A 27,613-nucleotide genomic window follows, 5' to 3' on the forward strand; every position below is an offset into this window, starting at 1 on the left:
TTGTAAGGGCCAGGGGAAGGCTGTGTGTGGAGCCACACCAGCAAGAGGCCGAGGCGTGGGAAAGGATGGCAGCGCTGTGCTCACGAGCACAGCCAGGATTCCTCTCCTTCACGCCCACAACCTCCACAAATGACAGAATTTCTCTCTTCAATAATGAATTCTACTGCTTAAAGGTAGGTATGGAAACCAAAAAATAATAGAGCTAATTGGACTTGCAATGATCTCTTCACTTCAGAGGTGAGGAAACGGGGGGCTGATAAGTGACTTGCCCAAAGTCCTACAGCAAGGGAGTAACAGAGATGGGACACCTGTGTTTCCTGGTGGACTCTGGCTCTTCTTCCTGTGTATATAACCTCTCGAGAAGATGCTCCAATGTCATAGTTCACCTCTTACCCTCACCAGAAAACCAGGTGTGAACCACTACTATAAGGAAGAAGGAATTTAAAATTATTAATAACTCCTTAGATTGAAAGATACTAATTTTTAAACACTGGCTGAAAGGAAGAAAAGCTTTACCAAAAGAGTTAAAGCTGTCTAAACTTCTCTACCTGCATCCTAGTCTCTGACTTAAGACATCTTTTAAATAAATACTTTTTTAAAATGCATTGGCTCATATACAGTTATGCTCTATCCTAAAATTTGAGTTTATGTAACAACATATTCTTAGGATACTTCTTACAGTATAATCAGACAGGAAACTCCCTGAAATTCTTATACTAATATAGATTAATGACAGTGAACAGGAATGAAGGCAGACAAAATGACACTGGTACAGGTAGAAGGTCTGGGAAGTTACTTGGATAAAATAAAGCAATATTATATAAAGTATTCCTATAAAACTATAATAAAAAAGACTTCTGTCTATATTTTGCCAGCATGGAAGGTTCTCTTGAATTAATCTAAATCATTCAGTTTTTCTGGTCTGGTCTTAGATTCAAAACTTCCATTACTCTTCCGGGCAATGGTTCCTTAAACAAAACTTCTTCCAACCAGAGTTTCTGTCAATATATATTTTCCGCTTTTCTTATAAATTATGAAAACAATCTCCCTAATCAATGGAACTTTGGAACTTAAAGTCAGAAGTTACTTCAGCATTTTACTATAGCTTTTTCTAAACTATCTGGCAATTAAATACCAATATATAAGTTCAAGTATTTCTTCTAAGGCTCACGAATAAAAATGTTAAAATTCAGGCAAAAGCATTAAAAGTTGATAGTTCCTTTATATATCTAAGGAGATGTCTTAAACTTATTAATAAAATATCCATTGTTTTCATTACTCAAAGGTAAGATTAGTTATTTAGGTTATAATATCTGAAATTCTATCACTTACAAAAAACTTCATTCTCTCCCCAAAATAACCTAATATCTAAGTCATCATTTTCCTAAAATGTGTCATGAAAACCAGCACCTTACAGCTATACCAATTTGCATTTTCATCAAGTGAATACAAATCCATCCAATTTTAAAAAACAATGTGCCTCATGTACATTAATGTATGTGTCTAACCATACCATGATTCTCTTACATCAAAATACATTATTTTCTAGTGTTTCCTCTGCCATTACAAACACATTTTCTTTAAACTACATGAGATCACAGAACACTCAGCTATTCTATAAAGGTAAGTTATGAGTCCATTTCAACTTGTGAAATTTACCAGAGAACAGACCGTGCTGCTTCAAAGACTGGAACTTTTTCTAATTCTGACTAAAGAGACATCTGCAATTCTCTTTTTAAACATTTAAATGTATCATTTCATTGACTTACCTGAAAGCCTTACTAAATAAATATTTAATATGTTAAATTCAACAAACTTCAATTATCAATCATTTCCCAATTGTACAATCTGGGCTTCAGAATTTACTCTGTAGTCAACTTCAGGTTCTTTTGTTTTATACTCATGTTAAAAAACACTCTTCATATTTGGGTGCTGCATTTATATTTTGTATACATATTTCAGCAATGTCAAACAGCTGTTTGAGAATTAGTGAGGGAACGGATTTATGAAGAACCAACTAGTGTCCCTGTGACAGACTAGAAGTACAGGAGAAAAAAAAAGCAAGCAAATAACTGTGGCTCCAATTTTAACACTGTTCCTTCTCTCATTTGTGACCTCAGATAAAGATTACCCCTTTCTCCTAAACGTGTCAGGAGGATGCTGTGAGAAATCACTGAGGGAGAGCACACTGCAAACACAGAAAGCCTAGAAGGTCTTGAACCATCCATTCTGAACACCACTGAAGCACAGGGTACAGCAACACATGGCAACTGTCTGTTCACAAGGTTTTGGCACAATAAGTACAAACAAATTTCCATAAATCTTAAATATGCCAATAAGAAATGATCAAATAAAATGTTACTTTGCGGGCCGGGCACAGTGGCTCACGCCTGTAATCCCAGCACTTTGGGAGACCGAGGCGGGTAGATCACGAGGTCAAGAGATCGAGACCATCCTGGTCAACATGGTGAAACCCCGTCCTACAAAAAATTAGCTGGGCATGGTGGCACGTGCCTGTAATCCCAGCTACTCAGGAGGCTGAGGCAGGAGAATTGCCTGAACCCAGGAGGCGGAGGTTGCGGTGAGCCGAGATCACGCCATTGCACTCCAGCCTGGGTAACAAGAGCGAAACTCCGTCTCAAAAAGAAAAAAAAAAGTTACTTTGCGCCTGCTTGAGTGTGAAAAGCAGATGTTCCAAATAATGAAATTAACATCCCAGAATACAGAGACATACAAGAACTCTTGTGATGCCGCCACACGCTTAACTGTGACATGCCTGTGGATTACTATTTCTGTGTTTTGGCAGTGCCAGTATATAATCTGTATGTATTGTATGCAGAAAGAGATCTACACATGTATAATTTAAAATACCTAAGATACATTAGAATTTTAGGTTCTGCTCATATTTAAAATATCCTTGACATTGATAAAAGAATTCTAAAGTCGTTTTGGCGAAAATATCTGCAAAACCAAAATAAGTTAAATTTATTCCTACTCAGTATTTGGCAACAATCATAACTGAGTTTCCTCAAAACAGAAACACCAGAAAACAAAAATCACGAAAATGAAATTTGTGTTTATAAGCACACAAATACAACAGTAAAAATTCTTGGCTACATGAAAATGGTTGTTTAAATATAAAATATCAATAGCACAGTATTTTAAAATCTTATAATAAATATCCCAAAAAGACTACTGTTAAATTAAACTTAAAGCATCATACACGGCCAGGCGAGGCAGCTCATGCCTGTAATCCCAGCACTTTGGGAGGCTGAGGCGGGCAGATCATGAGGTCAGGAGCTTGACATAGTGAAACCCCTGGCCAACATAGTGAAACCCCATCTCTACTAAAAATACAAAAAAATTAGCCAGGCATGGTGATGCACGCCTGAAGTCCCAGTTACTTGGAAGGCTGAGGCGGGAGAACTGCTTGAACCCAGGAGGCAGAGGGTTGCAGTGAGGCAAGATCACGCCACTGCACTCTAGTCTGGGATACAGAGTGAGACTCCATCTCAAAAAAAAAAAAAAAAAAAAAAAAAGAGAGAAAAAAAAAGCATCACACACAAAGCTCTATTTGTTGTCTACAAAAATCCTGTATCTTGTCTATAAACCTGAGAAGAGCTAGCAAATACAAGAATTATGTTTCAATAATTTATTTACCCATCATTTTAAAACATGAATTATCACAAGAACTGATTTTAAAAAAATAAAGTTCCATCTTGGGAAGTCAAGACAAATATATTAAATCAGGTTGTACAGAAAAACCTGATTTGAATCATCAAGATACTTTCCCGAAGAGTGTTAGCTTTAACCAGGATCCTAAAGAAAGAAATAGGGACCACTAGGCAAATCCTGTGGGCAGAAGCACCTGACATACATAGACAGCAAAGCAACAAGACAGAGTTAAGAAAAGCAAGGAGTGACAAAGGCTAGCAGAAAAGACTATCACAATTACAGAAGCACATATCCTTGAGCCCAGCACTTCCTCTCTTAGATACCTGCACATACATGTAAACGACTACCCACTGCGGCACTGTTTAGAACAGCAAAGGCTAGAAACAGTCCATAAAGCCGCTGGGAGGAGACTTGGACACAAATTATGATACAACAATAAAAAGATGTGAGAAAGCCATTGTATACTAATCATCTTGTTTAAGGTACGTGGGCAAATCACTTGTCAACACATCTATTAACCAACTACTCAAACGCCTGGACTCTAATTTCGATCGTTACCCCTTCTAGATGTATAAGCTTAAACAAGTTGCTTCTCCTCTCTGTCTCAGTTTTGTCTCCTCTAAAATGGGGGTAACATTTCCTACCCTGGCTGGAATTTTGTTGTTGCTTGTTTTTTAATGAAAACCAGATGTAAAATACCCAGTGTTTAGCACACAGTAAGCATTCAATAAATGGAAACTATTATTATATAATAAAACACAAAGACTAAATCTCTATCAAGCGTCTAACTAGGTGATGATGTTAGATATTTTTTTAATTAGGTCTAGACCTGACTAGTGGTAACTTAACTGTCATCCCTACCTTTCCGACTTAGCCAAGACATTCTCAAATTCTTACATCTTTCCTGAGAGGAGATTTAAATACTATGATACATAAAAGGAGATTTAAATAGTGTGATATATAAAAGAAGTTTCTTTTTTTTTTTGTTTTTTTTGAGACGGAGTCTCACTCTGTCACCAGGCTGGAGTGCAGTGGCATGATCTCAGCTCACTACAACCTCCATCTCTCGGGTTCTAGCAATTCTCCTGCCTCAGCCTCCCAAGTAGCTGGGATTACAGGCACATGCCACCACGCCCAGCTAACTTTTGTATTTTTTTAATAGAGACAGAGTTTCACCATGTTGGCCAGGATGGTCTCGATCTCGACCTCATGATCCACCCACCTCAGCCTCCCAAAGTGCTAGGATTACAGGCATGAGCCACTGCACCCGGCCAGAAGTTTCTCTCAAAACAAAGACTAGGGTTAACACAAGTTACTCATGTCATATCCTCAAGGCTACACTTTTTAGCAAGGCAACAATTTAAAGTCCTTTGAAGTTAATTACCTTTTTAATATTTCTCTATATTAACAATATATCTTTTTAGGCCACAGGACAACGTAGATCGCTAAGTTTAATACAGCATGATGTTTTTTTAAAAAAGGAGATGGGATGTACATTAGGTACCAAATCTTAACCAGTAAGAACCATGACTTGCTTCAGAAGGGTAAAATCGGCAGAAGGTAGCCAAGGCTGCTGTCAAACACCTGCAGTGCCCCAAAGCTGCTATCACCTGAATCCCTACAGGGATGTCAGACCTACGAGAAGCGGCAGGACTCCTCTGACAGCACAAGGTGTTTTTTGCTCAAGCAAGGTGAGACAGAAAGCACAGGCACCACAGTAGCTCTCTGGCCATACCAGGGTGTGGCACGGCTGCCTTCTGGAGAAGGCGTCCCAGGCCCTTGATGACAGCCTTTCCAGAGCTTCCAAAGTCAGCTCCGAAAAGCTCATATAATACCATGAACTTCTACCAATCATATTAATTTTTTTAGCTGGAATAACAAGACAGTGTGTGATGGTAATGAAAGTTGTGAAAAAATTAAGGAAAGTTTGTCCAGTATGTTTTCCTACTGTGCATAAGTTATGTATAAGGGCTTTATGTTGGTTACAACAAAATACCCTACCTCTTGTTAAAGACATTTCTATTGTCTATTATTTAAATAAACACATTTGTTTAGTCAGATGTATTCAATTTCTGCTCTTCTTCTTAAAAAGAAAAAACACTGGACTCTGGGCTAAATGCAGTCTGGCTGCCCTGCCAAACCAGTCTGAAGTATTTAGAATACTTAGAATACAACCACTTCATTAGAAATTATTTCATAATCAGTATAAAGACTAATACGAATGCTTTAAAATATCTTTCTTTAAATAATACTTACCTAAAGTTTGGCATAATCTTCCAAACAACATAAAATAAGGACTCTGGGCTAAATGCAGTCTGGCTGCCTTGCCATAAAGCACAGAGTGTCTTTCTAAACTCTTCTACCAAAGACCTGGAAAAGAGGAATGGACAATGGCCTCAGAATTAGTGAGAGGCTACTATTTCAACACAGCGTCCGCTCAGCTAAAATGCATAATACATACAAAATGAACACTTAAAGGATTTGGTCTCTGAAGAAAGTCTGACCGATAAGTAAGAGCATCTCAAAAACCCATATAAGTACCAGTAATTCCAACAGAGCTAATTTGTAACCATATAGTTAACTCCAAGTGTGCCAAAGCACCACCATATTTGTACACTGAGAACACACAAGCAAACAATACAGCACTGGGTGGGTTATAGGCCAAATTATTAAGAAAGTACATTTTTTTTTTTGAGACGGTGTCTCGCTCTGTTGCCCAGGCTGGATTGCAGTATCACTATCTCAGCTCACTGCAACCTCTGCCTGCCAGGTTCAAGCAATTCTGCCTCAGCCTCCCAAGTAGCTAGTACCACAGGCACGCACCACCATACCTGGCTAATTTTTTGTATTTTTAGTAGAGACGTGGTTTCATCATGCTGGCCAGGCTGGTCTCAAACTCCTGACCTCATGATCTGCCTGCCTTGGCCTCCCAAAGCAGCTAGGATTACAAGTGTGAGCCGCCACACCCAGCTAAGAATGCACATTTTTAAAACGCAAAACAAGCAAATAGGCTCTCTTTCTCCCCGTCCTGCCTTTTCCTTCTTGCCACTCACTAGCACCCCCAGACTCCAGCCTGTGTCACAAACCTTCACCACTCAGCTCTCCACCCATGACTCTCAACTCCAAATGTCAGATTTCCTCACGACCGTTTTTATTCAATCTTCTCCAGTTTCCAGCAGGAATTTTCCGCTGGCGGTCTTGTTGTCACTTTCACCTCTATGTGCACTGACCTGCTCCAGCACCTACTGCTCTCTGTACACCCCTCCCATCACCCAATATCCACACTCTTCTTGCATAGGAATCGAACTCTCTTTTTTTATTTTGCTGGACATATAAATGCTTACAATAAAAAACTGCGTGTCCAAATTCTGGGAAATGTCTTAAAAAGTATTCCTACATCAATCCCTTCCTTATTCCTGCTAGATGGAATGAAGGTGGATTTGGGGAGCGCCAGCACTGTGCTGGACTATGTGGATGGATGGGGCCTCCAGGGGTTGGTGGAACAGAAAGCCAGGAGGAGCCCCGAGGACTCTGTGAAACCACCCTAGACAGCCTCTGACTTTTATGTGAGGAAACAAACCATGGATGTTTAAGTCACTTAATTTTGGTTTTCTATGCCTGTGGCTAAACTAATCCAGCTCAACTTCAACTACCACAGCTGTCAATATAAGCATATTTTTTGATACTTGATTGATATCTCAGAGAATCTCAATATCTTCTTTCTCAACCCTCATTATCACATAGGACCTTGGGATACAAATCATATTTTTGACTCCTAGTACTTGAACCATCTTCCTATGTTGGAAAATCCTCGCTTTAAGAGTCTGCCTCTCACTGCTGAAGCTAAAACAGCCAGACACCCACCTTCTCAGGCTCCCTTGCAGTCAGAGCCCAGGTACATGGCCTGGGCGCTGCCCATCTGAAGCAGGAGTTAGCAACACAAAGAAGAGTGGCACCAAATCCTCGCTAGTGGCAGTGGTGGCAAAGAGCACCATCCAGAGAACAGGGCAGCAGTAAGGCTGCATCCGCCAGCACCCGTCTCCAGCAGCGCTGGCAACAGGAACTCTGCTGTCGCGCTGGGCACCAGAGGCGGTGGCAGCCTTAAAGGACAGTTCTGTGGAGTAACAGTGACTGCAGCACTGCTGCCTTGGACTGCAGACCTGATTTTTCAGTCACCCAGTAACGATTAGCTCACCAATAGCCCCTCAGTAAACTCCTTTTCTGCCTAAATCAGCCACAGGCAATTTCTGCAGTCTGTAACTCAACCCTCCATGACACAAATGAATCAAGTATTACTAATTCTCTTCTTAACTCACAAACATGTATTTTTTCCACTGTTTCACTGCTGTCCCCTCTGACCTGATTACTATGAAGTGCCAAGCCTCCCTGAATGCAGGCACTTTCCAGCTCATCCTAGATTCTGCTATGAAGGAAACTCCCTTCAAACACCACTTGTAGTGACATCACTCCAGCCTGCCCCACCCCTGGCTTTCCGGTTTCCCCGCACTGTGACTCTGGCCGTATTGCCCACTATTCTGACATGTTCAGTCCTACTGTCCTCAGCCACCAAGGCAGGACAGTGTCAGATCATAAGATGGCCCTTCAGAATGAGAATGGGAGCGTGTGAAAGTGGAAAGGGCAGACAGAGAAAACCTTAAATATGTAAGGAGTATGAGTCACAGTCCTGAAAAAGAGCTGTAAAGATATAAAACATGTGCCCCCTACAACTGTCATAATGATAGATCTTCTGAACCCCAAATAAGGCAGGTCTACACCATGGGGATACAGGATTGGTTCTTAATGAGCACTTGTCCATTTCTCCCCGTCTCCATATCAACCAAAAATTGACTTTATTGCCCCACAACTAATTTGATTTCAGTATCCAAGACAGGTTTATCTAACACTGTCAGACAAATCAGTTCACGTGGACTAGTGAGATTCACAGTCATCTATACCTAGAACTTAATTTCATATCTAGATGCCAATTCTAGAATGCCCAAATCTGCAGTCAGTAAGTAGAATGCTAAATTCATCCCTCCTGTAAAGACAAATAAACGAATTCCAACAATTATTAAGACTGCCAGCTAGATACTTAAACACAATTTTAGAATTTTTTTAAATGTATGTGCCTCTTAGTTCACCTCTAATGGAAATCACCAGTGAGAGTCATTTGTTTTGTAACTCAAAGCCAGAAAGGACATATTCTTATAACTCACACATTGTTGTCCCCTTGGCTCCTGGTGTGGTATGTTCGTCTTCCTGCTGTTTTCCCATTCCTTAACTCCACAGCAGGCAGTTCTTTGAAATAACAGCAAAACTGCTCAATGTTACTACATTAAAAGGAAGGGGAAAAATATTTTAAAAAGAAAAGAAGAGGACTATAAAGTAAGTTTATGAAGCCTACATATACATTTTGAAACTGCAATTTTTCAGTTGTCTCATTTAAATTGTACTCGATGCAATCTCTTGCATTGATTTTCTTCATAATTCTTCCTTCACTCTAAGAAAACTGTATAGACAGATGACTTTGTAAAAAACAAAAACAATGAACCGAAAACAGGCCAGGCGCAGTGGCTCACGCCTGTAATCCCAGCACTTTGGGAGGCCGAGGCAGGAGGATCATGAGGTCAGGAGTTCGAGACCAGCCTGACCAACATGGTGAAACCCTGTCTCTGCTAAAAATACAAAAAATCAGCCTGGCGTGGTGGCCCACGCCTTTAATTCCAGCTACTTGGGAGGCTGAGGCAGGAAAATTGCTTGAACCTGGGAGGCGGAGGGTGCAGTGAGACAAGATTGTGCCACTGCACTCCAGCCTGGACAACAGAGCAAGGCTCTGTCTCAAGAAAAAAAAAAAAGAAAGAAAGAAAAGAAAAGAAAATCTCTTTTCAAAAAAATCCCCAAAGGTAGTCACCATTTCTTTCTTTTCAGTTGCTTGTTTCCAGGTACTCAATAATTACCTCAAATAAAAACAAACCATGAAACCGACCATATTATGTATATACACTACACAGAATCATAAGAAGAATTCAGTAGTAACTATAATTTCCTCCTTGACTAGGAATAGATAAGGTGAGAGGTAGTACCTTCCAGGAGAGATTAAACATGTCTTCTACTTCTTAACAGCAATGTAACCTGGGGAAGATCATTTATTCTGGCCTTTCATGTTTCATTAAAATCTAAAAGTATGTAACTTTCAAAATAATTTATTCTACAAAACTCAGGTCAGCCTTATTGACTATTTTTACTACTTGTCTCATATTTTGAAGACATCTCATCTTATGACCTCGATTAATCTGTTTATGGCTACCGTTCCAGTATGGAACGCTAAGCTTGTGGGAGTTATTTATAGCCTACTGCTCAAGGTCATTGCCAAGGTCTGATTTTCATACAAAAAAATTGCAAACTCCAGCAAAAATGGGTTAAGACTCAACTAATGACTGAAATAAGCTCTCTGAACAAGGTTCTCTGTAACCCAGGGGTCTGCAAACTGTAGCCCACAGGCCAAATCTAGCCCTCCATCAGGCAGCTCTTAAAGCGAGTTTTACATTTTTTAAGTGTTGTTTTATCTTATTATTTATTTATTTATGAGACAGAGTCTCCCTTTGTCACCCAGGCTGAAGTGCAGTGGCACCATCTTGGCTCACTGCAACCTGTGACTCCTAGGTTCAAGCAATTTTCCTGCCTCAGTCTCCCAAGTAGCTGGGACTAGAGGTGCGCACTACCACGCCCAGCTGATTTTCGTATTTTGAGTATAGGCGGGGTTTCACTATGTTGGCCAGGCTGGTCTCAAACTCCTGACCTCAGGTCATCTGCCTGCCTTAGCCTCCCAAAGTGCTGGGATTACAGGCGTGAGCCACCGTGCCTGGCCCTAAAGTGTTGTTTTAATAAAGGGAGGGGAGTAGGGGAATATGTGAAAGAGACTGTGGCCTGCAATACTAAAATGTTTACTATCAGGACTCTCACAGGAAAAGTTTGCTGACCTCAGTTCCAGCCTGTTCAAGAAGCAACCGGAAATAATGCAAATAACTATTCACTGCCGGACACTGCTCTAAGTACTTTAGACAAATTACATTATTTAATCTTCCCAACTACCCCATGAGTTAGGAACTACTGTCCCCCAAATTTTCCTGATGAGGAAACAAAGGCACAGGAAATTAAGTTATCTTGCCCCAAGTCATATGACTAGAGTTAGTGGCAGACAAGACAGGAAGCCAGAGCCTTTGCTCTTAACCTTTAATGTCAGACACTGAAGCTCTGACTGTAACATTACCTGAGTGACTGCAGAATGGCATTCATGAAACACGTGTTCCCCAAATTCCGAAGGCCTGTGGCACAAATGGCAGTGGTGCTTCCCTGTAAGTGGTGTAAGAAGAGGCTATCAGTAATGCCCAGGGAAGGCCAAGAGTTTCAAACCTCAAAGCTAAGTTAAAGCCTCTGAAACCCTCACACCAAGCCAATCTGGAATTGGTCCTTTTCTGTCCAATGAATATTTCAAACAAACTCTCTTTCTCTGTATAAATGTCTGGATATTTTTAGAAGACTGTTTCTGATCCTGGGATTGTTCTAAATGGAAGTATCTTTATGGAAAACTTATAAGGAAATCACCACTAATAAGTATCATGGAGTATACAATGCAAAAAACAGGAAAATCCTTAAAATAACATTTAAGACTTAATGCCTTTTTGTGATTCTATAAAAACTAAGAGTAATGGAAAAAATATATGCACCTCAAGTATTTTTGTCCCCAAACTTTTAACTCTAAGCCATACATAAATGACCAATACATGTTTTCCTAACGGGATATGAACCTTAAAAAGCTGCCTGAGACCAGGCACACTGTAATCCCATCACTTTGGGAGGCCTAGATGGGCGGATCACCTGAGGTCAGGCGTTTGAGACCAGCCTGACCAACATGGCGAAACTCCATCTTTACTAAAAATACAAAAATCAGCAAGGAGCGGTGGTGCACATCTGTAGTCCCAGCTACTTGGGAGGCTGAGGCAGGAGAATCACTTGAACCCAGGAGGCGGAAACTGAAGTGAGCCAAGATTGCACTATTGTACTCCAGCCTCGGTGACAGCAGGACTGTGTGTCAGAAAAAAAAAAAAAAAATGCTTGAACTTAAAGACTTAGTCTTAAAAATGAAGGCTGGGTTTTCTGATGAGTGAAAAATGTGCGCAGGCATTAAGAGTGAAGTGTTTTCTAGGGTAGAGGAGCACAGCAGTAATGCTGATGGGAAGAAGGTGCTCACAGATGGACTCACTGGGGTCACAGCAATAATCAGCAGTACAAGTGGCAAACACTATGTAAAATACTCCAAATCCAAGACACACATATATAAAAGTCTGTAACAGGTAACATTACATGTTAGAATTGTAACAAAACAGTGGTTAAATCTCAACTAACTCTTATATTTGAATAAATTTTAATTACTTACATTTACTTTTAATAACTTGCTGTTTAGTGTTGAGTTTTCCAAAAGTTTTCTTTTCCTATGCCTGTCAGCTGTGAAAGCTGAGCTATTAAAACACAGATAGTGAAAAATATATTAAGATATGCATGCCACACCATAGGTCAAAAAATAAAGTCAAGCTGTCCTCAACACCTAGGGCATGGAGACCTGCCTGGCTGCTTTGACAAGCCCATGGGGGCCCACACATATTTGAAGTTAACCGAGAAGCTCCACTTCCTTGGAAATCCCCACTGCTCCTCCAGCAGAGGTGGTCTGGACACTGCTCCTGGCAAAGGGGGCCGGGAAGACACAGCCTGTGGGACACTCCCCACCACCACTCTCTCGCTGTCTGACCGACTATGAAGCTTCACAGACCAGAAGGCTCATTCCTCAAAACGAAAGGAAATCCCTGGTCTGACACGACTGTTCTGAAATTTAACAGTAAGTCTCCATATGCTATTTCTTTCTTAATTTAGATTAAGATGTCGTGTTATGCTCATCTGTCTTAATAGATGATGATATGATCTGAGTTTGAGGAATGATAAATAAGTTACAGGAATACAGGCACATATACATTCATTAGATGCAGCTATGCTCCAAAGGACATTCTAAAACAAATCCTTATTAGTGCGAAATTCTGAATTAAAATCACTCAAAATTTTTCTTGATGGAAGAGATACTGTGCTTACAATTTATCAGAAAGCTATTTCTATTTTCAAAAGGTCACTTAAAATTATTATGTCTCAGGCAAACTAACGTAAAGGAAGTAAAAATTGTTAAACACCACAGACTTATAAGGCCGTCAATTCCTTCCCACTTTCTCAAAGTACAAAGTTCATCCAAAGTAAATACGTAATTATTTTTTCTTACAGAATTTCCACATGAATTATAATGTCTGTGAAACATTAGAACTAGTGACAGGTGCTTTAAGCCTCAAAATGTTCTTCAGAATTGTCTCTCTCCCACGGTACTGGTAACTGCAAGATGAGGAGACCAATTCCATATGCAATGGGGTTCAATTATTCCTCCACAAATTCTGGAAAGTGGGGAAGGTAAACCACAAGCATAGTATATATGCTCCTTATGACAATGCCTAAGGTTCATTTTCAGTTGAAACCTATATAAATGAGGCATTTCACTTTTAAAAAAATGTAAGTTACTAAATTTTATCCTCTGTGACTCTCAAAATGGCAGTATCTTCTAGATCCACACTATCTAATATAGTAGCCACTCATTCATTCCACATGGCTACTTAAATTAACTGAAGTTTAAAATTCAGCTTCTCAGTTGCACTAGCCACTTTTCAAATATGGCTATTGTTACTGTATTTGCGTGGATACAGAACACTTCTGTCAATACTGCAGAAAGTTCTGCTGGACAGTGCTGCTCTGCAGGGTATGTGGAATAATCGAAAGTTAAGTAAAACACAGATGATCGTAGTTTCCAAATTTCACTACAGATTAAACCAATGTTTGCAAAACAGAAAAATGAATCTAGGTAATTTTTTTCAACATAATAAAGGGACTGTAACGTAGACTTTTCACTGGGACCAACAAGATGTATAGACAGGTGGTCTGTGACACCTTTCATCCGATGAAGTGGTCACTGGAAATAAAAGATTTCCTAACTGTATAAATGCATGCCGGTTCTCAAATGCCCTCTTTTCCCTTTGACTTAGTTCTGGTTATTTATTTCAGACTGAGAGGGTAGTCTTTTCTTAGAGAAAACCGTAAGTGGCAGAAAAAAGTATTCTGGTAGCCACCCACTTCTATAACGAATAATCAAGTTACTAAGACTTTTACAATGACATCACCACACCAAAGAGGGATACTACATACATTCCTTCAAGAATCTGAGACTTCATGGTTTATTGTGAACAATTTCAGAGAAAATTAAATATTCTGGATCTGTGTGTCTGTATCTGTCTCTCATCCTAGATAGGGCTCATCAAATTAGAAGAGAAAAGTGCTCTGAAAAAGAGCCAAAAGATGACAACCCAGAAGTCCTTAAACCCAAAGTACTTTAATTGGTTTAGATTTAAAGAAATCATTATTCTTCCTATATCTGTTTTATAATCTAATAAGCCAATGAGACATACATAATGACTGTGGTTTTAACAAACACTACACAGCATTGCCCTCAAAGTAGTTAGGTTATTTAGTTTCAGTATACAATTTTAAAACACTCTATGGGCTTTACACTTAAGTTTGCTAAGGGACTCCTGCTTTGTGCATGTTTTCACAATACCTTCTACACACCAACTGCCAAAATAAATTAGACGGCACTTAATGATTTGGTGTGATTTACACACATTTCACTTGAGTCAGCAGCCATTCCACAGCCATGCTTCTATCCACTGTAGCTTCAAAGGCATGGCTTGCTGGGTTTCTGTTTATTGCTTCAATATCAGGTCCAGTGAGTTTTATCTGACTAAGCTATTTGACTATACTAAGAAAAGTCTGTTCACATATAAACAGTTTCATTTCTTATGATGACAAAGTATTTATAGCTCCTGTAATACCGAGTGATACTTAACTGCCCCTAACAAGCAAGGAAAAGAAACTAGGATCCTATGCTATTGTATAGATGCAAAGTGGACAATGTTAATTAAACCTAATTTTCCTTAAAAATGGTGCATAAATCATAGTGCTTCCTAAAACCTCATAATACATTTGACAGGGGTTTTTCTATTACCAAAAGTAAGTCTATAATGATTTCACACCTTTTTCTGCTCTTTCCTTGTACCCTCAAAATTCCCCTTGCAAATAAATAAGCTTATAAATTGTTGGTAATAATTTTAAAACAGACTCTTGGGACCTTGGATATGGTTTATGACAAATGTTAAATAAAATAAAAGCAGAGCTATGATCATTAACTATGGGCCAAGTTTTAGATATCCAAAGCCAAGGTTTATTTTATCAACATTGCAATCATATTAAAAACATGAAGTTATAAATCTCATTGACAAAAACCCCACTCAAAAATTCCAAAAGACCCTTCTACCCCATTCTATTCCCTTCTTTTTCCAAAGGCCTATTACTTACTTTTCCAAGTTTTGTAAGTGTTCTCTGACTTTCTGTACCAGTCCCAGCTTGGTGTCATTAACCACAAAATCATCACAGCGATAACTGCAAGGAAAATATTAATCAATGTGTGTAAAGAGCTTGAGGAAACCACAGTAATGAAATCACTAAAAGGCCTGGCTGCTGCCAAGATGATCACATGGCTCTGCAGGCAGTTACTGCTGGTGGTAAGTTTAAAGAGGACCTGGAATTCACAATGAAATGTTTTTAAGAGTCTTTTTCAAAAGCCATGGAGGCAGTGAACACGAGCTTCTTTTCACTTTTTTTACTCAAAAGCTCTTCAATTCCTCCTTTGAAAATGAAATAAGTGGCTACATGTGCTACATTCTTTTTAGTGGTGCATAATACATGGAAAATGAAATAAAAAGCACTGAGTCTTTTCATGTAGCATTAAGTCTAAAGCTTTAAGGTAACACTTCTCAACCCAAATTAATGGGGAACTGGGCGGAGGAGAGATTTAAGTGAAAAGCAGGGAAAAACGTAATTAACCTGTAGGGATATCTGAATAGAAAAACTAAAGTTAAGGCTGTATATTTTAAACATAATTTAATTAAAATAAATTGAATTCAGATGAGTTGGAAGAATAATCTTTCATTCTGAGGCACTACAAACGAAAGTATAAAAGAGTGGCTATATCATTCAGGCAACTGCTAAGTGCTTTGAAGAAAAATATTTAAGGTGTTTTTAAAAATGGATACAAGAAATTGCACAAAATATAAACTTTAACTTGTATACATTAACATTTAATTTTTTCCTGGGATAAGGCCAATTTTAACAAAAACAACTTACAAACTGGCACTAAGATATTCTTCTGAATATGCAGCTTCGCATGAAACCACTTGTTATTACTATCAAAGAATAATAAAAATAACACTGTCATTCTGAGCAAACAAAACTTTGAAAGCACAGCAATTAGTAAAAACTAGGTCATTTCTAGCAGAATCCCAAAAACATCTTAGATCTGAAAACCATTTTATTAAAGAGAGAGAGAAAGAGAGAGAAAGGGGTGGGAAAAGGTAATTTTTAAAAGATTACACAAAAAAGAATGCTTGTGTCTTTTATTCAGAGAAATGAAAATTTTAAGTGAATGCTTTTGAAAACTATGTATGTAATTATTTAACACACACGCTCATTAACTGACCACCCAGGCAGTCAATCAAGATTTCTCTAATATATTCTCAGAGTCTCTCAAGTCAGTGCCTAGCATTTCCACAAATACCAAAAGCGTCTTTTATATCCTGGACCATTTTCTATTATCAAAGTACTATCAGCAGGAGAAAACATTTTTTCATTAGTCTTTTAACAATCCATAAAGTAACTAAATTAGTGAAAACTTATAATTTTTTGCTCCTTCTCAGCATAAATATTAAGAGAATATGATTTATTTTGTCTGTAAATTTGGGCTTAAGGCATTTGGTACCTCTATAAACCTTAAGCTTTCACTGAAGAATGAAATTGTATTGTTACTCTACTTGAATTCCTGCTTACATTTTCATTTTACGTTTGTATAAATTTATGCATGTAGTTTGAATAAAATAATACTCAGTGTCCAAAACTCAAAATGCTAGCATTTATCTGGAAAGTAAAGTCTAAGAGCAAACTCAGATCACTTTTTATGTATTTACAGGATGCCATTAATATTTGATTAAAAAGTGAACCTCTAACTGCCACAAATAAGTGGTTTAACAAATTATTTCAAAGTAAATTAAATAACTGATTTATTTCTTATTAAAGTAATCCTTTTTGATATGACATGAAGTCAGCCTGGGACATAAAATTACGTTTGTTAAAGTAATATTTTCATATTTGAAACAGACTCATTTATGGCCTTGCTCTGTTCTTCCACATCAATTGGGTCTAGGTGCTTTTCCTCTCTACCCTTTCATCACTGAGGTAAGTTGATCTAGACTCTAGAGCTGTGCAAATGTGGCTACTTGCAACTGAGGAATACAATTTTAATTTTTTAAACTTTTAATATAAATTTTTACTTAATAACTGAAGCAGTGTAAACTCTTTTACCATTAAACACAATGTTATAGTTTGGTAGAATTGTATTTTGCTTTTATTATTAAATTGTACAAGATATATGGCAGTGCACAGTTGGGTAAACGTGTCATTTCTAGCATTACACAAAAGCATATCACCAATCTAGTTTGTACCAACAGAATGAGTCACTTCAAATGATTTTTCTATGCAGCATGTAGCACTGTAATGGGTTTATTTGAACATTTTATGCAGACAGCATGAGTTACAGTGACACCTAAATAAATCATAATTGGCAATTAAAATACTTAATTTTTTATAATTAAATTATTTTTCTAGCTTAAAAATTAAAAATAGAAAAATTTTTACTTTCAAATGAAGGCATACTGAGATCAAATGAAAAAGACTCAACAAGGCACGCCACAAATTTTACAAATAACGGCAATTGCAATTTGCTGGAGCAGAGCAAAATTAAAAAGCTGTTGTGTAAAAAAAAGAGTTTTGGCCAGATGGAGTGGCTTATGCCTGTAATCCCAGCACTTTGGGAGGCCAAGATGGGTGGATCAGGAGTTCGAGACCAGCCTGGCCAAGATGGTGAAACCCCATCTCTACTAAAAATACAAAAATTAGCTGAGAGTGGTGGCAGGAGCTTGTAATCCCAGCTACTCAGGAGGCTGAGGCAGGAGAATAGCTCGAACCCGGGAGAAGGAGGTTGCAGTGAGTCGAGATCACACCACTGCACTCTAGCCTGGGAAACAAAGCAAAACTCTGTCCCAAGGAAAAAAAAAAAAGAGTTTTAAGATAATAGACAACAGTAAGAGACATTTTCAGCAAATGCATTTCAATTTAATAGAAAGTGGCTCCGGTCAAAAAATAATTGATAAAATTAGTCACAATCGGTGAAATGAGAATTAAATGTAAAATAAAAGAATTCCTAAAGATTTTTACAGAACTTGAGGTTGTAAATGGCCTGCTGTAAGACAGCCTGGACCCTTTTTTCTTTTAGACGGAATCTCGCTCTGTCACCAGCTGGAGTGCAGTGGTGCATGCTCTGCTCATTGCAGCCTCCTACTCACTGGTTAAGTGATTCTCCTGCCTCAGCCTCCCGAGTAGCTGAGATTACAGGCACGTGCCACCACGCTCAGCTAATTTTTTTATTTTTAGTAGAGACAGGGTTTCACTATGTTGGCCAGGATGGCCTCAATCTCCTAACCTTGTGATCTGCCCACCTCGGCCCCACAAAGTGCTGGGATTACAGGCGTGAGCCACCGTGCCCAGCCTTTTTCTTTGAAATTTTTTTAAAAATACAGCCAGGTATCCTGTTGCCCAGGCTGGTCTCAAACTCCTGGCCTCAAGTGATCCTCCTACCTCGGCCTCCCAAAGCGCTGGTATTACAGATGTGAGCCACTGCACCTGACCAGTTCAGATTCTTGTTCAATGTAGAAAACAATTTTAAGATGAAGAGATGAAAAATTAAACTATTTCAGTTAAGGAAATTATATTTTTAATTATATGGAAAAGAGTTAAAAAGATATATTACAGAAAGTGAAAAATCTTTGAGACACCAAGCAACTGTCAGTGAATAAAAGGCTTTCTAACAATATTAAAGATCAATTAAGTCAGCATTTGAAAAGTTACAAGTATTTTTAGCTTTAGATGAATTTTAGAAGAGATAATGCCCAATAAATACTATGGGTATATCTGTCTCAAATGACCTTCAAATTTACAGAGAAATGTCTTCATCGATTTGCAACCTTAAATTTCAAATCTTATGTGGTAGATATTTTTGAATTCTCAACATTCGCAACTTTCAGCTACACATAAAAGTCAGTTTCTAGCAAGACAATGTTCAAGCATCTGTATTTGTTGGATTTATTTCTCTTACTACTTTGTTCTGCTGTGTGAAACACACGGCAAATATCTGTGCCCTGCGGCAGAGTGTATCATGGAGGCAGCTATTAAAATTGTTCAGGCTGGTGTGGTGGTTCACACCTGTAATCCCAGCACTTTGGGGGGCCGAGGTGGGTGGATCATGAGATCAAGAGATCGAGACCATTCTGGCCAAATGGTGAAACCCCATCTCTACTAAAAATACAAAAATTAGCTGAGCATGGTGGTGCATGTCTGTAGTCCCAGCTACTCGGGAAGCTGAGGAAGGAGAATCACTTGAACCTGGGAGGCAGAGGTTGCAGAGATTATGCCACTGCACCCCCGCCTGGCAACAGAGCAAGACTCCGTTTAAAAAAGAAAAAAAAGGTTTAGTACATATACACATATGCTCTAAATCATCACCAGTTTATAGAACTGTTAAACAGCAGACAATGAATTTAATAAACACATTATTAGCTAATGTTGGTTGCTTGAATCAAACAAGAGGTTTGCAAAGATTTACAATTCTGTTAACTCTAATTCAGATTTTCTAGAAACAAAATAAATGCTTGCCAATGTTCAACAATGAAAGGGTAAAACAGGAGAAGATTTTTAGAAATCTCAGGGTGATTTACATTTTCACCCCTATATCACAATGCATATGAATTAGCTACATCTAAAGATCCAAGGAGAGAAAAGGCTTATTTATGACCTAGCTAGACAGGTACAATAATTCATGTTAAAACTAAGCTTTTTATAATACAAATTAATGATTGTGCATTTTTCAACATGAATTAACAGGCAGCAGACAGCACTGTGTAAACTGGCTGCAAAACCTATGAAAAAATACAACAAATGCTTTGTTGATATGGATGAACTCAGAGTTGACTTTCAGTTTATATGATGCCCCTTTGAATTTCACGTTGATAACAGTAAGTTTTCATAAGCGTTAGTGGGCTTACTTATTCTGCATGGGTATTTTGACGGTGCTGCACTTCTGAGTCAAATCAATTGTTCTTAAGAGATGCGTAATTTTTGTCAATACAGATACAAATATTGAAGAAAAATGATTTGTTTGGTACTCTATTGTTAAACAATGTTTGAAACAGTGTGAATCTACTTTTGTAACTGCAATTTTTATGAATCTAAATAGCAAATATTTTTAATGAAAATTTCATGAGTTGAGATGTATTTAAAACATAAAATACACAATGAATTTATTTCAAAGAGTTCATATTAAAAAAATGCAATCTCTAATAATTTTATATTAATGATTACATGTTGACACAGTATTTTTGACACACTGGGTTAAAAAAACACACAATCAAAAGTAATTTCATCTGTTTCTTTTTGCTTTTTTAATATGGCTACTAAGAAATTTAAAATTACATATGTGACTTGCATTAATTCTCTCTTACATAGCACTGGTAATGTAGGGAATCTAAGATACTATAACTGCTCCAAAATTCTATAATACTACACGCTAGCATAAAGAGATAAACACATATAACTTTATTGAACTATAAGAACTCAATTTTATAGTCAGAAGTGGTGGCATGTGCCTGTAATCCCAGCTACTCAGGAGGCTGAGGCATGAGAATTACCTGAACTAGGGAGACAGAGGTTGCAGTGAGCAGTGACTGTGCCACTACACTGGCCAACAGTCAGACTCTGTCTCAAAAAAAGGAAAGAAAAAAGAACTCAGCTGGGAGTGATGGCTCACGCCTGTAATCCCAGCACTTTGGGAGGCCAAGGCCAGGCGGATCACGAGGTCAAGAGATCAAGACCATCCTGGTGAACATGGTGAAACCCCATCTCTACTAAAAATACAAAAAAATTAGCCGGGCGTGATGGCATGTGCCTGTGGTCCCAGCTACTCAGAAGGCTGAGGCGGAGGTTGCAATGAGCCAAGATTGTGCCACTGCACTCCAGCCTGGTGACAGAGCAAGATTCTGTTTCCAAAAAAAAAAAAAAAGGGCAAACAGGTGGATTTAAAAGTAAATTCTAAAAACCTTTTCCTGATTCACTACAACTGTATTGAAGCTTTTTGGTCAGCATTATGCCTACCTCTGACACTGGGAAAAAAATTTAGCCTCTCTCCTTAATTTTCCCTTCAAGAAGATTATGCCAGAAGTAGTACAAAAAAGTACATAACTCATAGGTCATGTTTCAAAAACGTGTAGATTGGTCTTCCGAAGCCTGGAATGCACATCCTACTTTGAAATAAATGTTATGAAACACATTTAAATGTTCTAGGTGAAAATACATGTTTCCCAAAATGTAGCTGAAATCCATAGTATTTGAAAAGGCTCAATTTCTCCTTTCTTCTTTATATACTACTGGCACTGAGAAACTGACAGGAGAGGCCTGGGCAGGATTCAGATAATCTGACTGGCCTCTAGGAGAGGCGGTCCGAGCTCAGTGTCGTCATATAAATAGGACTTCATGTGATAAACAGAAGTCAGGGGCTGTCTACATTATATGACCAATTTTTAGGCTACAAAATTTATACCTAAGCAAGTTGGTACTTAGTGATTTTAAGTGACTTTTTAAGAAAAGATTAGCTCTTTTTTTTTTTGAGACAAGATCTGGCTCTGTCACCCAGGCTGGAGTGCAGTGGCGTGATCTCAGCTCACCACAGACACCATCTCCTGGGCTCAAGTCATCCTCCTACCTCAGCCTCCCGAGTAGCTAAGACTACAGACACGTGCCACCATCCCCAGCTAGCTCTATATTTTTAGGAGAGATGGGGTTTCGCCACGTTGCCCATCTACCTCCTGGTTTGAACTCTTGGACTCAAAGCCATCCACCTCCTTAGCCTCCTAATGTGCTAGGATTACAGTCATGAGGCACTGTGCCTGGCCTAAAGATATGCTCTACTTTTTGCCAGATAAGAACTGTATTTAATAGAAAGAAAGAAGTATTTAAGAAAAAGTAAGTACATCGAACATTAAAAAGACAAAATATCTGAAAATCATATTAGGGTACATATTAGAGATGTTAGATAAGGAAACAGGATATAAAAAGGGAAGGTAACAAGGAGATTGGTTTCTTTCTTTACTTCTAAGACTGAGGCAAGTAATAGTATCATCTTAGCTATGTAAAGATTAGTATCAAATTCAAATTCTTTGAGCCAAATATCATCATAAAATAGTTTTTAACTTATTTAGGCCAATAGCTAATAAACTCCTAATTAAATGTACAGTATGGTGTAGTATGAACACTCTTGTTAGGATATAGACTACTGTGCACTGAAAAAAGATACATCAAATAGAAGGTGTATTTTCATAAGAAACACAAACTACTTATTGTATTATATAATTAGGGAAGTAAACAATGAATAAAATCAGAGCTTGGAAGTTATTTCAAATTCTGTTTACAAGTAATAAACAAAAATGAAATTGTTCATTTTCTTCATTACACTTATTCTTTTTTTTTTTTTTTTTTTTTTTTGGAGACAGAGTCTTGCTTTGTTGCCAGGCACCAGGCTGGAGTGCAGTGATGCGATCTTGGCTCACTGCAACCTCCGCCTCCCAGGTTCAAGCAATTCTCCTGCCTCAGCCTCCCAAGTAGCTGGGACTACAGGCGCGCGCCACCATGCCCAGCTAATTTTTGTATTTAAGTAGAGATGGGGTTTCACCATGTTGGCCAGGATGGTCTTGCTCTCTTGACCTCGTGATCCTTCTGCCTTGGCCTCCCAAAGTGCTGGGATTACAGGCATGAGCCACCGCGCCCGGCCCACTTATTCTTTATATATGCCTTTTTAGATAACAAGGGGAGAAATACCAGATGTGGGTGATGGGGCGATGAAGGCAGCAAACCATTTTGCCATGTGTGTACCTATGCAACAATCCTGCATGATCTGCACATGCACCCCAGAACCTAAAGTACAATAAAAAATAAGCCACAAAACTGAGTATCCACTACCCTCTCTCTATATATATATATATGTATTTGTATTCATAAATTATATATATAAGTAAATCTAAATTATGTATTACAAAAAAGAGGATTTTTAAAGAATGAGCTAGAGATGAAATAAACTATTTTAAATGTCTTGCTATTCACAATATCTTCATACTATTATTAAACTAATTTCCTTGTGGCTTACACCTGTAATTTTTTTTTTTTTTTTGTTAAAGACAGGGTCTCCCTATGTTGTCCAGGCTGGTCTTGAACTCCTGGGCTCAAGGGATCCTCCTGTCTTGGCCTCCCAAAGTGCTAGGATTACAGGTGTAAGCCACCATGCCTGGTCATAATTTCTCTAAGTATAATATACATATAAAGTAAAGGTTTGACATTAATGACAGTGATTATAGACTCATACCTCCTATCATCTTTATGTCAATTTTTAAACATTTTGTCCAACTTATCAGGTCTTATTAGTGTGTGTTAGATAGCTAACGATTTTATCCTGTAATGTGTTTGATAAGCGCAGAGTAGGAAAATGTGTCCATTTGCCTTTTTTTTGTTAGTGTTTACATCACTGTCATTGTCTTAGAGTTTAAAATCTTTTAAAACATGTGCCCATTTGGCTAAACATGTTATATGGAAGGAGAAATCCATATAACTAGGCAAATATATAATGCAAAATGCTCAAAGTAAACGGAGTGAGGACACCACAGGTGAAACTGATTTAGGAGACTGTGTGTAGCTCAAGGCACACAATCATCAAACCTACAGACCTCTGGCAGCACGTGTTAAATATTTGACAAAGCTTTTTCTCCCCTCCCAAATAAGAAGGTGTAGTAGTTCTAAATTTTCCTGTCATACCGCCAGTGAGTTATTGTGGAGACCACTGCACTAGAAACTAGGTCCCTGGCACATAGCAGCTTCTCAACAAACGTTATTTATTGAGTAAATGGGTTTTTTGTTTTTGTTTTTGTTTTTAAACACTGTTCACAGTCTGTTTGAGGACCATCATGTAAACCAGGCTCTGTCCCAAGTAAACATCTTGAAAGTAAATACTGAGGGAGAAAAGGACTACTTATTACAGTATCAAGTTTTCTTAATGAGGGTCATTGCCTTCACTTTGTACCTTTCTTTAACACGTTTATTCCCAGGTGTAACCAATAGTTTTGTCATTCTGTTGAATGTTTCTGCTTGGTCATTTCCATTTTCAACTGATGACTACTAATAAAGAGAAACCTATTAGTTTGTGTATGTTTCTCACACATTAGCTTTCCGAAATGTCTTCTTAATCTTCGCTGCTGTTTTCTACTAGAGTCCCCCGGGCTTTCCAGCCATTCTATCACATAATTTGAAAGTAGAAATAATTTTTTGTTTCCAATATTTATGCCAATTATTTGACTTCTTGTCTTACTGCAATGGCTAGAACTACCAAAACAATCCTTAATAATAGTAATGATCATGTAAATGATGACAGGAAGTATTAGTCTTGTTTCTGATAAAATAGAAATGGCGTTAGCATTTCACTATTTAGAATATGATGTTTGCCTTCTGGTTTTTGACAAACTATAATAGCTTAAATTTCCTTTTATTTCAATGTTATTAGTTTTCTAAAATGAGAAATGGCTCTTTATAAATGTATATTTTGCTTCTACTGGGACAATAATCTGGGGTTTCCTTTAATAATGAATATATTCATAGAACTCAGGTGAAATTAACTCTACTTGGTAATTATACAATTTTTCTTTTTGATATCGTACTGGGTTAGATTTGCTTTAAGTTATAGTTATTTGCAACTACAGTATTTAAATGCATAAAACTGGCTAATTTTCTTTTTGGAGTTTCTGCGGGACTTCTAGCTTAAGATTTTGAAAGCTTATAACATTAATATACTTAATGTTCAATGTTAATAGTTTGAGGCTGCACTGTCCAATAGTAGCTACGAGCCACATGGGGGTATTCAAATGTGTATTTATTAAAACAAAAAACACTAAATTCTTCACACTAGCCACATTTAATTGCTCAATTGCTATGATACTGAATAACACATATGTCATACGCAAGACAGAGAAAAATCTCTACCTCTTTATCTCTCAGCTTTAAAATTCTAAGTTTTTTTTTCAATTCCTGTTGTTAGTGCTATTGAAGTTATCCAAGTCATAAGATTTCCACATCATGTCCTTGAAGAACTAATATTCCCAAACCAAACCATCCTTTACTCATCTGAAACAAGAAGGAATCATCATACAAATGAAACCTTTCTTTATGCAATAGTAAAGAAACAAGTCCTTTAACTTACTGGCTACAAAGCTATCTTTATACAGTAAACCATATAAATACCAAAAAATATATAAATAAATAAAACCTCTTATGCAACAAATACCCCTCAAAAAGTGACAGATTCTTCATTAGGTTTCAAGCTCCTTTTCATTCACTTCCATGACATTTTGATATTTACAGATGAATCTGACCCCTGCGTTTATTATAAATGACAGCAATACTAAAATAAAAGGAAGCAGATATTCTGGTGACTTCATCTATTTCTTTCTTTCTTTCTTTTGAGACGGAATTTCACTCTTGTTGCCCAGGCTGGAGTGCCATAGAGCAATCTCAGCTCACCGCAACCTCCACCTCCCGGGTTCAAGCAATTCTCCTGCCTCAGTCGCCCAAGTAGCTGAGATTACAGGTGACTGCCACCACACCCAGCCAGTTTTTTTTGCACTTTTAGTAGAGATGAGGTTTCACCATGTTGGCCAGGCTGGTCTTAAACTCCTGACCTCAGGTGATCCACCTGCCTCTAAATTCTGATCCACTGCCATCAAATAAGCCAATTATGAAAAATCAGAATACCTGCAGAGCAAACCCATATCTTTTGTTAAAAGCAGACAAGTACCAGCATCTTAAGGAAGAACCTTTTATGTGTTTACACTACCTCTATTAGAAAGTTTCTTTTTAAACTTCACTTTTTTTTTTTTTGAGATGGAGTCTCATTCTGATGCCCAGGCTGGAGTACAGTGGTACGATCTCGGCTCACTGCAACTTCCGCCTCCCAGGTTCAAGCGATTCTCCCGCCTCAGACTCCCAAGTAGCTGGGACTACAGGCACATCCCACCATGTCCAGCTAATTTTTTGTATTTTTAGTAGAGATGAGGTTTCACCATGTTAGCTAGGATGGTCTTGATCTCATGACCTCATGATCTGCCTGCCTTGGCCTCCCAAAGTGCTGGGATAACAGGCGTGAGCCACCATGCCCAGCCACAAAATATTGTTTTTTAATAAACAAAATTGTCTAATTTTTTACACTGAAAATTTATGTCCAAATAGTTTATAAGAACAGTTAAAAAATTTTTTCCTTTTTAAATTTTTAATCACAATTGCTGTACAAAATGATTCATTATCTGTTTAAACTCACAAATAAAGATTTATTTCTGTTCATTTTAATTTAAATTGCTATTTATTACAAGTGCTTAAAATGTGAAATGAAAGCCTCTTTTCTAGACAAATGATTCACATTTCATATTTCTTCACTTGAAAGGATGCTTTAAAACATTGCCTGCCCTGAAGGAATATACTTAAAATATTCCTTTCATAATTCTTCATTCTCAAAAATTAAGCTATTATTGATAAGGATATCAAAGTTGACAAGACTATGTCAGATGTCAAAAAATTACTGGCTTATTCTTTTAAATCTATTAACTCCAAAGGTCTACCTCCATAAAAAAATCACAGTTCCTAATTTTAATCTTTGCTTCTTCTCAATCACAATAGTGTATACCACATACAATTATTCCATTTGCATTGGTTAGGGAAGGGAAATTGGGATGGAAATGAATGAAATATTAATTAACAAACAGTATACTAAATACTAGATCTCATGTGAAATCTTGGGAAGATTTTTATTTTCATCGAAATCTTAATTTACCGTTCACTTTCATGTTAATCTGTTTATCTCCTTAAGAAGTGGGTTTGTGTCAAATAATCATTCCTTTTGGCACTGCTTTCTCTCTTATGAAACAGTAACCTGATTTATACTGTTCTGCCTGGTTAATGCATGCATCCTCTCTGGACCCCTGCCGACAACAAGGTAGAGGGAAAGGAAGTAGTTCACCTATATAATGATTTAAGTCTTCTGCAGGAAAAATGTTCTGTGCCTCTTTAGTCTTTCAAGATGATCAGAGGACACAGTACTATAGATTTGGTGTAACCTTCCCCGTTTCTGAAAGACAGTTAACACAATTCAGTCTTTCAAACATATGTTGCCTACTCTGCACCAGACACTGCATACTAGGGAAGAATATAAAGGTCTGAGATATGGTGTCTGCAGTCCCCAAGGACATTTACAAATAACATGCAGCAGGAAATTACAAGTATTCCAAGAGCTTTGAGTGCAGGAATGATTACATCTAGCTACAAATGGAGCTGAAAGGAAGAGAAGAGTTCAGTGATAACTTCATAAAGGATTCCAAACACAGGACAGGGGAGGGACACTTGGCAAGGGGAAAGTAGGGAAAGAAGAAATGCGTGCCTCAGAATATAACTTCTCTAGGGCACAGAGCATACCGCAGAAAAGGCTTTGACTTTAGTCAAGATACTTATCATCAAACATTTTAAACCTAATGCACTAATGTTTCACCTCTGAAAT

General features: G+C 37.9%; 1 protein-coding gene and 1 long non-coding RNA gene across 10 annotated transcripts in view; one reads left to right on the forward strand and one right to left on the reverse strand.

The window, feature by feature from the left end:
• USP3 (ubiquitin specific peptidase 3) overlaps window positions 1-27,613 on the reverse strand; it is a 79,536-nt gene that overhangs the window by 16,923 nt on the left and 35,000 nt on the right. For all 9 annotated transcript variants that reach the window (XM_032297770.1, XM_032297761.1, XM_032297762.1 and 6 more), the window contains 5 exons: window positions 15,172-15,255; window positions 12,113-12,194; window positions 10,946-11,028; window positions 8,892-9,005; window positions 5,932-6,045 (listed from right to left, as the gene is read on the reverse strand). In XM_032297770.1, coding sequence (XP_032153661.1) covers window positions 5,932-6,045; window positions 8,892-9,005; window positions 10,946-11,028; window positions 12,113-12,194; window positions 15,172-15,255 — 477 coding nt within the window. The remainder of the gene's footprint in view (window positions 1-5,931; window positions 6,046-8,891; window positions 9,006-10,945; window positions 11,029-12,112; window positions 12,195-15,171; window positions 15,256-27,613) is intronic.
• Window positions 4-2,328, forward strand: LOC116564531. Its single transcript, XR_004274944.1, has 2 exons — window positions 4-173; window positions 2,121-2,328. It is a non-coding gene; the product is annotated as an uncharacterized LOC116564531 (long non-coding RNA).

Source organism: Sapajus apella, unplaced genomic scaffold (assembly GCF_009761245.1).
Source record: "Sapajus apella isolate SASKATOON/1434 unplaced genomic scaffold, GSC_monkey_1.0 scaffold37, whole genome shotgun sequence".
In the NCBI taxonomy this organism is placed as follows: Eukaryota; Metazoa; Chordata; class Mammalia; order Primates; family Cebidae; genus Sapajus; species Sapajus apella.